Source organism: Dunckerocampus dactyliophorus, chromosome 2 (genome assembly GCF_027744805.1).
Source record: "Dunckerocampus dactyliophorus isolate RoL2022-P2 chromosome 2, RoL_Ddac_1.1, whole genome shotgun sequence".
Classification (NCBI taxonomy): domain Eukaryota; kingdom Metazoa; phylum Chordata; class Actinopteri; order Syngnathiformes; family Syngnathidae; genus Dunckerocampus; species Dunckerocampus dactyliophorus.
This window is the reverse complement of record NC_072820.1, coordinates 50,008,005-50,022,452: the sequence shown is the minus strand read 5'-3', so window position 1 is coordinate 50,022,452 and position 14,448 is coordinate 50,008,005. Positions and strand designations below refer to the sequence as shown.

The window sequence follows — 14,448 nt, the reverse complement described above, 5'->3', positions numbered from 1 at the left end:
TGAACTAAAGCTGTAATGACACTCTGCCGTATAAAAAGTAAAATATTAAAAACAAGCGTAAGACATTACTAGCACAGCTTTGTTCTGTGGGTGGTGGATATATTCTATCAGTTATTATTAAGCCTCTAGCTTCCTTTTAGTAAGTAAAAACCTTGGCTATGATTGCACTACATTGTCATGTAGACCTACAAAGTACACTTGGAAGAACAAGAGGTGAATAAATGTATTGCAACTGATGTGAAACTGATGAGGGGTAGGATTAAATAAGCTTTGCTTCTTCCTACTCCTTTTTGGACATGCCAAATTGTGAATTGTACTATGTGATGTGCTACTGTTTGACTCATATGCATGTTCAGGATTAAAACCATGAACCATGATAATAACAAGCCTAGTAGTGCTGTACAACTTTTATCCGCAGTCCGCAGTGCCCTCTACTGGTCAACATGATTATTATTCTTTTTTTCCCTTTTTTTTCTTTTTTTTCCCTCTACTGGTCAACATTCAAACTGGACGCCAACCTGTCTATAGAGGCAACCTGTCTATAGCGGCCACTTTTGCAGACTCCCTCTAGTGGCCGCGATAGACAAGTTTGTATTTATATATTCACTATTATATATTAAATACCTGCATATATTCCTACACCATATGCTGTGCTAATGTCCAAATGATTCACCTAATTTTGGGCTAATAATGTAGTAAGTATTTTTCCCACATGCTTTATTTATGTATTTTTTGAAATGAATGTGTTGTGATGGTTGACGAAGGCTTCAGGATATGCCAGTGGAGACGATTCTGTTGATGACAGAGAGACAGAGGAAGACAATGTGAAGAACACAAAGGGAAGGAAACATGGAGCAGTGCAGGTATTTGGCACATTTTTATATGTTGGACAGATTGCATGAATTGACTTACCTCTTGCCGTTGGAAGTATGAACATGTTAAACACAGGATGGGTAGGAATGACCAGTGAATCTGCTGCTGCCGACTCCTCCTGCCGACACATTGGATTCTATAAATCAGGGCTGTCCAAAGTGAGGCCCGGGGGCCATTTGCGGCCCACATCTGTTTTTTTTATTTTATATTTATATTATATTGTATTATACTTGTTAGAAATATAATTAACAAGAAAAACGGCGTACGCAACTTTTCGGCCCCGTTTTTACTTTATAAATAGGGCCCCAGATCAGTACTTTGAGTAAATATGTGCCTGTGTGTCGTCTTTCATCCTCCCTCAACCAGGAAGTCAGGCTGACCCAAAACTTAACAATAAACCTTGTTCTTGATGCCTCAAAAGTGAATTCTGAATCCTTCAGCTTTCAATCTGGTTACTTATTTTGACTATTTAACGTGAAGCAGTTTTTGTAAAATAACCAAGTGTTAATGTGGGATTTTCTCAGCATTCGTAGCGGTGGTGACGTTATCCACTAATCCTTTCTTGTAGGAAGTCTCTGTTCCAGTCCAAGCGCCGCCCACCGAGGCTCCACCGTTGGTGAATGACAAATATTCAAGTGACGAAGTCTTGCTAAGAGGTGGAATGAATGCTACATTCTTTATTGTAATACACGTGTCCTTAAAGTCTATTGATACACCTCTTTTTAATGCCACACTTTTTTGGAATCATCCACAATCCGTATGTGAGACATGAACACACATAGTTTTCTCTTTCCTGTGCGTTCTAAAGATATAAAAGCAGATAAAAAGAGGCAGCCAAGAATGCATGGAATGGGACGGACCTATAAAGCCTTCTGAAAAAACCTCCATAAAGCGCCAACAACGCACCTGCATATTAACCAAGCTGTTATTATTGTTATTAACATTATTACGCCCAAGTACTACGGAACTGGCGTAGTGACACCTTGCCCCACCACACCGGCTAGCTACTAGACGGCTAGTGACTAGCTTCACCACACACTTGCTCACGATGCCTTGGGCCACCAGTCCAAAGTTAACGTATTTTAGTTTTTGACTTTGGAAAAAGACTATGTGTGACTATATGTTGCTATGTGAAATCAATGCGCCTGGGAAGGAAGTTCCACTCATGCTTAAAATGAGCAAAATACAACAAAATGTGTGACTGCATGCTCACAGCATGGATATAAAAGCATAAACACTTTGAGAGGTTTTTGGAGGTGTTTGTAATAGGTGTGTCCCATTAATTAGCTGCCTCTTTTTATCTGTTTTTATATCTTTACAAAGCACAGAAAAGAGAAAGACGCGTGTTCATGTCTCACGTAAGGATTGTGGATGATGGGCAAAATTCACACAATTCCAAAACAAGTGCTGTGCAGTTTTTCTTTAATGATGGTTGCAACAGTTAAGCGGTTGGGACCAAAAAATGATGTTCTTTTTCACTCCCATGGTGATGGCTTTCCTTTTCTTTGGCGCACTGCCACTTGGGAAACGTAATGACGTGTGAAACCGATGTTATTGTTGTTTGAACATTTCATTGTTCATATTTAGGAGGAATCTGGTTAGTCTCAGCTGTTCTTGACATCAGTTTTCTTTTTCAGGGCCTCAGCGGACAGACAAGACTTGGGATGTCAGTTCAGGATATTTCTTTCCAGTAATCTGCACTTTATACTGCTTCATTTGGCATGAGTGGCATGGATATTTGTGTTGTAGGGTCCTGTCAGGCATGCTTTAAAAGGAGAAGCAGGAGATCCTGGCCCCAAGGGACCGCCTGGCCCACCTGGTCCCCCTGGGCCCACTCGTTTACCTGGACAAGCTCAATCTGGGCCAAGAGGTCCACAAGGACCACCAGGAACCCCTGGAAAGACTGGACAGCCAGGGCGTGATGGACAGCAGGTTAGCTCCACAACGCATAAATTAATCCATTCATCCATCTATTTTTTTCCACTTATCCAGGTTCGAGTTGCGGGGAAAGCAGTCTCAGTAGAGAAGCCCAGACTTCCTGGTCCCCGGCCACCTCTTCCAGGGGCCCGGCCGAATACAATGGGATACCAGCGGCTGAAATAAGTTTCCTCTGTAGGGTGGCTGGACTCAACCTAAGAGATACGGTGAGGAGCTCACTCATCCGGAAGCTCAGAGCAGAGCCGCTGTTCCTTCACAATGAGAGGAGCCAGTTGAGGTGGCTCGGGTATCTAGTCCGGATGCCTCCCGGATGCCTCCCTGGTGAGGTGTTCCGGGCATGCCCAGCTGGGAGAAGGCCGCGGGGCAGACCTAGGACACTCTGGAGGGATTATGTCTCACAGCTAGCCTGGGAACGCCTTGGTGTCCTCCCGGTGGAGCTGGAAGAGGTGGCTGGGACTGGGAAGTTACTGAGACTGCTGCCCCCGCGACCCGGACCCGGATAAGCGGAAGAAAACGGAATGGAATGGAACTCATTCTTCACACTCCTACCGTCAGGCAGACGCTACAGGAGTTTGAAGTCCAGGACCACAAGGCTGGCAAACAGCTTTTACCCACAGGCCATCAGGCTTCTCAACGAAGCACTCACACACACCACACGCAACACACACACACACACCCATAGCACTTTATTTATTTATTTATTTATTTATTTATTTATTTATTTATTTATTTGTATTAATGTCTCTTCTGTTGTTGCTGCTTAATTTATTGGTATTTATGTTTCTTATGTTCTTATTCTTTCTTGTGTTTTTTTCTTTCTTTCTTTTGTGGGAGAATGAACAGAAAAAGAATTTCATTGCATAGCAGAACCACCAGTTTTACTGTGCATATGACAATAAAACTCTTGAATCTTGAATAGAATCTTGCATCTTGAACTCAGCATATCAATTTTACATACTGTAACTCTTAATTGTTTTACAGGGAGTGAAGGGGGAGAAAGGAGATGCAGTAAGTATTTCATGATGTGTGACCTTCTTTTGTCATCGTTGACATGCTTAATGTTGCCGTCAGTAATGCAACGGCTGTTGTGCGTCCAGGGTCATAGAGGACCTCAGGGGTTTCCAGGTTTGGATGGCGATGCTGGAGTCAAAGGAGATAAGGTACTGCTAAATTCACAACCTGACTACTTGTGTTATGTACTGCTGTTCACGAATAATCATGGATTAGGTTTTATATAGTGCTTTTCAAGGCACCCAAAGCGCTTCAGAGTGAAGTGAAGCCATTATTCATTCACTCACACTGGTGGTGATAAAGTACATCTGTAGTCACAGCTGCCCTGGGGTAGTCTGATGGAAAGGTGGCTGCCAATTCGCGCCTACGACCTCTCCAACCACCAAACATTCATTCACATTCATACACCAGTGTGGGCAGCACTGGGGGCAAGGTGGGTGAGGTGTCTCCACCAACAGTGGCTCGGTGGAGGGAAACCTTCCAGTTTCTGGACAACCTGCTCCACCTCCTGGGCCACTGCCGCCCCATCCTGTATCTTAAAGCATTTTACACCTCCCCTGAAGACAAGAGACGAGACAAGTTGTTTGAGAATAATGTGAAATCCAATTGAATAAACCTTGCATGCAAGGAGACAAATCAATACAACCTGAACGGACGACTTCTGGAGAAATGCTAAAGTTTGGATATCATGCTAAAGTATAGGAAACAGTATATGAGGAGGGAGGGGTGATCTCCTCCTCCTGTGAGGGACAGAGACCAATACACCAACAAACAGTCAACAGGAAATTTCCTGATCATTGGAACCCAGAGTTTGGCTGGGTGGCTGACCCTTCTCTCCAGCCCTGGCATTACAATTGCATGTATTCAGTCCAAATAGAATAAAATCATCCCAGTTCCTGAAGTCCGAACACACAGTCCCGGGGTATGCTGCAAGCTCTTGCGGTGGAAAACCCGCTTATACCAGCACATACAGTATTTGACTAGATTAGCCTACAGCAGGGGTGCCCAACTTTTTAAACTGAAAAAAAATAAAAGGATGAGGGGTGCCATTTTGATACAGTTCGTCCGTCCATTAAAGAAGTGAAAACCAATCTATTGTAGGTCAATACAGCATACTGTACTATGCTAAGCTATCTGAACAACACATCCACAGCTTAGCTTTGTGTTATAGGCCGCAAAGCACATTAGTGTAACATCTAATAAAATACGTAGCTCATTCACAAGGAACTTATTTTATTTTACAATATGCCGACGGCCAACAATAAACAAGCCTGTGCGCTGAAAATGGCCCCCGGGCTGCATTTTGGACACCCTTGGCCTTCAGCATAGATACCATGTCAGTAACCCAAGTTACCTTCTACCACTCAGAACCACTGTGACTTGTTTAAAAATGATCTAACTTGAAATCCCAAATGCCTTACAGATCCTTTTAAAATTCTGTTATGTATTTTAGTCAGGAAGGCCCTCAGCCTCACCGTCCCACACTGTGTTCTAAAGGATTGTCAACTAATATGGAGTTTCTTTGTCACATCTCTCCCTGTAGGGAGACCCCGGAGTTGGCATACCGGGCCCACCGGGCCTTCCTGGGCCCCCTGGACCCCCCAGATCACGGAGTGTATCTGTAAGTACCTTTAATGTAGTACCCCTGCGATTTCGGATCAACTGTTGTAGTTATTAGATGGGATTCAGCTCCAGAACCACTCCCCTTCTCTCGTCAGTTGGCATTGTTCACTCGTGACACAGTCTGTGTTTACGCCCTAGATACAGTATGCCTCACACGCTTGTTCAACACATTTGAAATGATAAAGCGTGTAGGCACTCAGCACCAACACGGCAGTTTGTCTCCTATTTGGGGGATCTATAAAGCCGTGGCAGCATCTGAGTTGCAAGTTTCACTTTTCCGTCTCTGCACACAGCTGTGGTGCGTTCAAGGACCTCTCAACAAAGTGCGTAATCTCAAGACTGGATGAAAAAAACACGATCAGCCAGGCGTAAAGACATAAACATGTAAAAATTGTGGGCTTTTTTACCACTGGTACATGTATGCTTTACATTTTGCCTTGTGTCTACTTTATTGCCTCCTTCCTGCTCTTTGCACATTCTCCGCCTGCAGCAGCGAGAAAATATAGACTTAACTTTCTTTATTGCATGAGCTTCTTCTCTGGAATGAAAAGCCTTGCAATTAGAGGAAGCTATAGGGGTGATGCCTGCTGTTGCGTGGCGTCACGCGGGACACAGCGGGAATGAATAATGCCGCGGCTGCTTCACTGATGCTCGAAGTGGCGATGGCAGTGCAAACCCATGAGGGAACAATGCGCGTGCTATCGTCATGCACGAGACGTAAACACTACTTGACGAAGTGTAAATAAGTTGTGTTGGAAGCGTGGACATTTCGTGCCAGTGAGCACCATTTGCGGTCACGAATTGCGTGCCAAGTGCGTAATTAATGTGTGAACAGAACACAAACAGTTCATAAACTAGTCCGCGCTTTTCAGGCGTAATAAATAAATAAACGGCAAATCGCGGGCAAAATGCAAAATGCGTGCAAGTGTAAGTGCCAATTGAGGGTGAATGAGGTAAAAAATGTCCCAAGAAATCTGCAGATATGCAGGGTTGTGAATTCGGAATCATGACAATGGGGGGGTCAACCGTGTCCTGTGTGATTCAAAATCTGATTGTGTGTGTGTTCTGTGTTGTGCAGTATGGAGACGATGCCCTGGGTTCTGGCTTTGGGGACCTGGAGACTGATACCGAGCTCAGTAGGGTAAAGCCAGAGCTTTAGGATATACCAGACGTATTGTTCGCCTGCACACTTATATAACTGTATATAACCGTATATAACTGTGTTTCCCAGGGGCCTCCCGGACCACCCGGGCCTCCGGGACCACCTGGTCTTCCTGGGCCCGACCCATCATCGCGTGGCGGTCTTTCTCACACGTATGCCGGGCCGCCTGGCGCCCCAGGCAAAGATGGACTCAACGGCCAAGCAGGAATACCAGTAAGTCACCCAGGTTGAAAAACAACATGATGTTGGTTAAAGGGCATTAAAACATGCACACAGGGACTTCCTGTTCAGTGCTAAGTAAGCTTTAAAATAAAAGCATGGCAGTATTATCCCGCATTCTACCACTGCCACGAACGAAGTTCACCCATTTAATTCATGGTTTTTTCGATTGTTAGCCACCGCATGGGTACTGTCATAGCAGTCGAAACATACGAGGAAATGACCTGAGCAGCTCCGTTAGGACAAGAGTATAAAATACCACATGAAAACAGAAGAATACGCTAATCCCTCAACACTTTGCGCTGCACTCTATCACGGTTATTCAAAAATATGTCAATGAATGAATCCTTGCTGGTTGAATTCTATGCAATTTGATGTATTTTTTGCCTAAATTTTGTATTCATTTTCAAGCATAAAAATGGCTAAATGAAATAAAATACAAATATAGGGTGTTCAGAAGATGCATTCAAAGACGTGTCGTGATATGTAGTATTCCACACTGGTCACTGGGTGTCAGTAATGTTCCACCGATGAGGCAATAGCCACGGCAGAAAGTACTCAGTGATGCTGTGACTCTTCCAATGATGCCCTGAACACCTCCCCAGATGCCTGAGCCACCTCATCTGGCTCCTCTCCTCATCTCTCAGGAAGAGCCCAGTCACCAAACTCATTTCGGCCGCTTGTACCCACAATCTTGTCCTTTCAGTCACTACCCAAAGCTCATGACCATAGCAATGCTGACCTGTGTGTCTCTATTATGTCTTATTTATGTCCTATTTTCTCTTCTTATGTCTACTATTTTGTGTGATAGGAGTGTAAAGGTGACTATAGGGGTGTTATTTCATGTCTAGAGGGCTCTAATCATGTTAAAAAGTGTATTTAGAAGGCTGTACGCAGGTTTTCTTTGCTCTAACTAGGAAAATATTCCATTTATACAATAAATAAGGTATCCTAATTCGCATATCACAGTCGGTTAACCACGATATAGGAGGGATTAGTGTACAAATAAAAAACTGCACAAATGGAGGAAAACCATGTCGACAGTTCTCCATTTGTCACAAGTAAACGTGCAAGCGATGGTTTTGGTTACGTCGACAGCCGCTGATTTGGACGTCGGTCAGCCAGTCCGAGGGGCGTCGTTTTAAAGGGGTTCCACTGTATTGACAAGTGTTCCAAACCAGCGGTTCTCAGATGGACTCACATTTTCCAATGGTAACTTTTATTTATATTTTTGCTCTATTTGTTTTTTTTATATACTTTTCTTTAAATCACCTTTATTTCTTATATTAATGAAATGTATTGATTTTTTTAATTGTCTATTGAAACATGAATACACATAATCCAGTAATTACATGTCCAAAGTGCATTTTAGGAGAATATCAAGGCATTTTGTCAAGGAAATGAAGAAGTACATAATAACTGGATGCAAATAATGCATTCATTCAAATGAAACTTAAAAAACCTGTAAAAACAATTGCAGAAAATCAGACCACCAAATCAGATATTTCACTTATACCAAAGAGGAAGATGACAAAAATATTCCTCGATTTGACTTCACACTCCACTTGTCGTACATGACGTACTGTGTTCTCATGTCTTTTTGACTCGCTGCCTGCGAACCACCCAGAATGGATCTCCATCTAAAGATGGGTTCTAAACACACGTTTTATGTCAATTTGATTTCAATGAGCAGTCCAGCCATGTCTTTATGTACATGGTAGTCTATCGTTTTTGCATAGAATGTTATTTTAGTCTCCCATTTGTCCTCTTCATTATGTTCCAGATGCTTACAGATTGGTTTAGTGCTTCTGGGCCTGACGCTTCAGGTTTGAGCTCAGAATTGCACTCTGGCCTCGGCTCTGGTTCTGAGTTCAGTTTTGCATCTGGGTCGGGCCATGACTCCGGTTCTGCTTGGGCATGGGGCGAGGTATATTCCTGCGTTGGTTTGCTTGGTAAAGCAGCAAAACCACACGGCAGCACTGCAGTCAAAAGCCAGAGCACCGAGTCAACTTTGCAGTATGCTAGGTTGACTTGAGTGAAAACATCATTATTCATGCATTTGTGTCAAAAAATACAAAACATATTTGCCTCTGTGCTCTGGCCAATGACTGCGCTTTCTCTTTGAATGTCCGGTTGGCAGCTGGCTGAACAGAATCTCCTTTGACCCGTTTGCCTGAAGTGCATACATGCAGGCGTATGCCAAGCAAACATCGCTAAGTCGCTAAGTCAGGGGGGGTCCAAAGTGCGGCCTGGGGGCCACAATTAGAATTTATCAAGAAAACTAAAAAAAGGGGTCAGGAACCTTTTTGGCTAAGAGAGCCAGGAAAGCCACACGTTTGAAAACAGCAAGACCAACAATTTTAGAATAAGTCTCTGAATTGGATGGGTTAAAATGAATAAGAAAGTTTTATATTTTCAACTTTATTTTTAAACTTTTTCTGTCACGTTTTACTTTAAAATGTCAGCAAAAAAATTGCTATTTCTTTTTGTAATATTATGACTTTCTTCCCATAATATTATAACTTTTTCCCCAACCTAATATTCCCAAAATGACAACATTATGTTGTTTTCTTTGTTTCTCCTAATATTATTTAAAAAAAGGAACATTTTTCAACTCTATGCTGGTAAAATGACATTATTTTTACTCATAATATTACAAGTTTATTCTCGTAAAATTGCAACTGTTTTCCTCTTAATATTTTGACTTTCCGCTGGTAAAATTACAGCATTTTTTTCATTTCAGCTGTAGATGGTTTTTTCTTTTTTAAATTTTCCAAATATTTCAACTTTCTTGTAAATTGTCTGGTCATTTGGACTAAACTTTATTCCCGTAACTTTATAACCTTTTCCGCAACCTACTTCTCCAAAAATGACAACTTTGTTTCTCATAATAGTACCACTTTTAAAAAACATGTTTATTCTTTCATATTTCAACTCTGTGCTACTAAATTGACATTTTTTTTCTCAAAATATCACAACGCTATTCTTGTAAAATTACAACTTTTTATTGTTAGACTACAACTTCTTTCTCTTAATATTTTTGACTTAATTGTTGTAAAATTACTGCTGATTTTTCCATTTTTGCAGTTTTTTTTTTTAGTTTTCTTGTTAAATTGTATTTTTAGAATGTGTTGCAGGTCAATAGAAAAAGCACCCGGACTGCACTTTGAACACCCCTGTTGTAACGTAACACATGCAGGTCTGCTAAGAAGTTACATATATGTCAAGAAAAAACTTGTCTGAGAACCAGATGCGGTCATCCAAAGAGCCACATCTGGCTCCCGAGCCATAGGTTCCCTACCCCTGTTTTACAAGAATATAGTCAAAATATAAAGAGAAATCTAAGTAAAAAAATCTGCAATCTAAGTAAAAAACTAATGTAATATTATGAGGAAAAATAGCATCATTTTAGTAGCATAAATTTGAAATATTAAAGAAAAGAAAAAGTTAAATGAGAAACAAACAAAACACAGAATAAAGTTGAAAAATTAACTCGTGGGAAAAGTTATAATTTAACAAGAATAAAGTCAAAATACTTTTGGAATGAAGTTATAATTATGAGACGATCATTTACACGAAGAAAGGTGGAATAGTTGGAAAATTGAAAGAAAAACGAAACAAGAACAACAGCAGAAATGGAAAAAAAAACAGCTGTAATTTTGCGAGAATAAAGTCAAAATATTAAGAGAAAAAAGTTGCATTGAAACGGGAAAAAAAATCAAAATTTTATGAGAGTGAATGGGTAATATTATGAGGGAAAATTATGCCACAGCATAGAGTTGACATATTCAAGAAAAAAAAAAAGAATTAAAAAAAGGTGTAATACTATGAGAGACCAAAAAAACAGAAAATAAAATGGTAGTTTTTGGAAAATTAGGTTGGGGAAAAAATGCCAATATTACAGAAATGCAGTGCAAATATTATGGGAATAAAGTCCTAATTACAAGAAGAAAATCTACTAAAGAAAGTTGACATTTTTGGAAAATAATAACAATAATAATATGCTTTTTCACCTTTCTTGAAATATATATAACTTCTTAGCCTATTTTACAAAATATCGAAGTTTTCATTTCTCACGATATGACCCTCACTGGGAAGACCTTTGGACTCCCCTGATGGGACTGCTTGGACATGACGGTAGATCCCCGCTATTCACGAGGATTACGTTCCCCTGTTTACGTTCCTATTGAAGTTCCCATTAAAAACCAATGGGGCGGGGATCTACGGTATCTGCGATATTACCCCGCTTGAAGGGAGCTGAGCACAAAGTTGCAGAACACGCACGCCATCACAGGCTGAGCATCGCTTCTCTTATTCGACAAACTGCACAAATCTCTTTTGTTATCGCTTGCTTCTGTCAGTAATCACATTCTTCCAGTGCATGCTGGCAGCCATGAAAGGTAAACAATGCTTCAGTCTGCCTTGACATTTGGTGTTGCTGAAAACACTAAATTGTCATATGAGCAGTGACGCACACTCATTGCTGCACTTTGGGTAAGTGCTGCTTGGCTGGAGGAATACTGGGACTCTTTAAAGATGACTTGTCAAATGTCCAGTCAGGTGATGACACTACAAAATAACGGGAAAGCCATCTAACGAGAGAGACATTTTTCTGGACTACAAAATGAAAAATGCGAGGAAAAAAAATTATATGGGCAGTGGTGTGAAAAGTGTGTTGCACGTTTGTCACACTTAAATGTTTCAGATCGTGAAAGAAATTGAAATATTAGTCAATGACAAATTCAAACCTTCATGACCTTTGTGAAAAGGTGATTGCCCTCCCCCCAGAAAGAAAGTAATTGATCTCTATCAGTGTGGAAAAGGTTATAAAGTCATTTCTAAAGCTTTGGGACTCCAGCCAACTACAGTGAGAGCCGTGATCCACAAATAACCAAAACATGGAACAGTTGTGAACCTTCCCAGGAGTGGCCGGCCAACCAAAATGACCCCGAGAGCGCAGCCACGACTCATTCGAGAGGTCACAAAAGACCCCACAACAACATCCAAAGAACTGCAGGCCTCACTTGCCTCAGTTAAGGTCAGTGTTCATGACTCCACCATAAGAAAGACACTGGGCAAAAACGGCCTGCATGGCAGAGTTCCAAGACCAAAACCACTGCTGAACAAAAACAACATTAAGGCTCGTCTCAATTTTGCCAGAAAACATCTTGATGATCCCCAAGACCTTTGGGAAAATACAAAAAAAAAGTAGAACTTTTTGGAAAAAGGAAAAAGAACATCCTACCAACAGTAAAATATTGTGGTGGTAGTGTGATGGTCTTCAGGACCTGGAAGACTTGCTGTGATGAATGGAAGCATGAATTGTGCTGAAGGAGAATGTCCGGCCATCTGTTGGTGACCTCAAGCTGAAAGCAACTTGGGTTGTGCAGCAGGACAATGATCCAAAACACACCAGCAAGTCCACCTCTGAATGGATGAAGACTTTGGAGTGGTCTAGTCCAAGTCCTGACCTGAATCCTATTGAGATGCTGTGGCATGACCTTAAAAAGGAAAAGCCTCCAATGTGGCTGGATGACAACAATTCTGCTAAATTCCTCCCCAGCGCTGGAAGAGACTCATTGCAAGTTATGGCAAACGCTTGATTGCAGTTGTTGCTGCTAAGGGGGGCAACCACTTATTAGCTTCAGGGGGCCATAACTTTTTCACACAGGGCCATGTAGCTTTGGATGTTTTTTCTGTGTTGAGTTGTGTTGTCATTGACTAATATTTACATTTGTTTGATGATCTGAAACATTCAAGTGTGACAAAGAAATCAGGAAGAGGGCAAACACTTTTTAACTTATACTCACTTGCACTTATACTCTGGACAGTACGGTAATTGGCCGAGGCCCAATTAGGGATGGATGTTAGCTGCAACGTGTTGATTCGCGGTCCCCCAGGTCATGGCTATCTGTAATGGTTGAATTGAGGCAAGTGGACTTCTTGTATGAAGGCGTTTCACCTTTAACCCTTTCACCCTTCTTGCACTTATGAATGTGGGAAGTCCAAACAATCCGACCTGAAGAAGCCTTCTGGATCAAAGGTGAAAGGTGCTACGAGAAGACATCCTGCTGCCTGTGAATATTGTTATTCATCCAGGTCGTTGTGTTCTCAGGGCACTGGATCGATCACAGCTGGACTTTTCAGTGTGAGCGTGAACTGATGAAGCCCACGCGAATGAAAAAACGTCTTCTAAGACAGTCCAGTTGCGACCAATTCAAGGCCCTGAGAAAAGTCCGTTTGCCTCCAGTCAACCGTTGTGCGTCACCATGCCAACGGACAATGCTGGCACGCATCATCTCATCACAAAGAAGTTGCGTATTCCTTTAAACCAACTCACCTTTGGCTCCATATTTGAATGGCTGAGGGGGCCAACAAGCTGCTCAATGTGATATGTCACGCTTGCTTTCATTGATGTTCTTTGCTAAATGTGTTGCCCATTGAAGGCTGTTTGTTTGGTCAGGGTCCAGCAGGAAAAGACGGGGCTCCGGGCCTCCGTGGAGCTGTGGGACAGAAGGTAGGCTCATCACGACCACATATGACGCCTTTGTCATCTTTCTGGACACTTGTCAGTACTGTCTGGAAGTATACTAGTTGGACTTTCCCATACAATCTTTAGGGTGACAGAGGCTCGCCGGGCTCATCTGGACCAAAGGTAGTTCTGGCTATTCAATGCATATGAGAAGGTTAAAAGAAGTGCTAGACTCCTGAAGTTCTCTCGATCTCTTCAGGGCGAACGTGGATCTGTGGGCATAGCAGGGTCTCCGGGACCTCAAGGGCCCGGCGGTCCTCCGGGAAAAAGAGGCCCACCGGGTCCCCCTGGGCCTCCCGGTCCTGCAGGAACCAAATTCTTTGTCGAGGTGACCCAATTTCTTTTCAGTTGCATCCACCCACTTGTCGCTTGGATTTCAGTGCAACATCGGAGCTTGTTTACAGGATATGGAAGGATCTGGCAAGCACGACACGCTCGTTGCAGGAAGAGACCCAGACCCGCAGGTCGGTCTTGTGGCCTGGGCTGTGTTTTATACTGAAATCAATACATTCTTATGCTCTTTTTCTTTGGTTTAGGGTGCACCTGGTCTACCTGGTCCACAAGGTCCCAAGGTAGTAGGATACAGTACATCTCCCATTTTGCAGAAGTTCACTAGTATTCTATTTTTCAGTATAATGACATAGTACACATTGTACGCATCATGCCTTGTGTAGGGTGAAGCTGGAGCCCCGGGTCCACCAGGACCTTCCATCAAGGTACACCTCTTACATATTTCACCATCACGCTCCCTGACCTGTGTTTTAAAGGACTCAAGTGTTTTTATTCATGTTTAACTGATACACAGAGCGGATGATTGCATGATTTCATGACTTTATAATTCTGTCCTTTCAACTGCTTTGTTGTAGGGCGACAGAGGGGACCCGGGACAAGACGGTTTGCAAGGTCCTGCTGGACTGCCAGGTCCAAGGGTAAGGGGGTCATGCTTGTTGTAACACCCTCAAAATAAACGTAACATTTCTGTCTTTTTTCAACTCTAAATATGATAACAAATAGCCTAAATTCCGGTGTATAAGCGCCTACTTTTTTCTTAAACTTTGAACCCTGCGGTTTATAAAGCGGTGCGGCTAAC

General features: G+C 42.3%; 1 protein-coding gene across 8 annotated transcripts in view; it reads left to right on the top strand.

Moving 5' to 3' along the window:
• Positions 1-14,448, top strand: part of col15a1b (collagen, type XV, alpha 1b) — a 106,109-nt gene that overhangs the window by 58,397 nt on the left and 33,264 nt on the right. For 5 of the 8 annotated variants that reach the window (XM_054762517.1, XM_054762526.1, XM_054762489.1 and 2 more), the window contains 17 exons: positions 765-863; positions 1,442-1,529; positions 2,511-2,539; positions 2,623-2,805; positions 3,793-3,819; positions 3,909-3,971; positions 5,366-5,443; positions 6,524-6,586; positions 6,677-6,820; positions 8,610-8,753; positions 13,290-13,343; positions 13,446-13,481; positions 13,558-13,686; positions 13,763-13,822; positions 13,895-13,930; positions 14,033-14,074; positions 14,225-14,287. In XM_054762517.1, coding sequence (XP_054618492.1) covers positions 765-863; positions 1,442-1,529; positions 2,511-2,539; positions 2,623-2,805; positions 3,793-3,819; positions 3,909-3,971; positions 5,366-5,443; positions 6,524-6,586; positions 6,677-6,820; positions 8,610-8,753; positions 13,290-13,343; positions 13,446-13,481; positions 13,558-13,686; positions 13,763-13,822; positions 13,895-13,930; positions 14,033-14,074; positions 14,225-14,287 — 1,338 coding nt within the window. The remainder of the gene's footprint in view (positions 1-764; positions 864-1,441; positions 1,530-2,510; positions 2,540-2,622; positions 2,806-3,792; positions 3,820-3,908; positions 3,972-5,365; positions 5,444-6,523; positions 6,587-6,676; positions 6,821-8,609; positions 8,754-13,289; positions 13,344-13,445; positions 13,482-13,557; positions 13,687-13,762; positions 13,823-13,894; positions 13,931-14,032; positions 14,075-14,224; positions 14,288-14,448) is intronic. The other 3 variants (XM_054762535.1, XM_054762508.1, XM_054762500.1) reach the window with 2 other exon arrangements.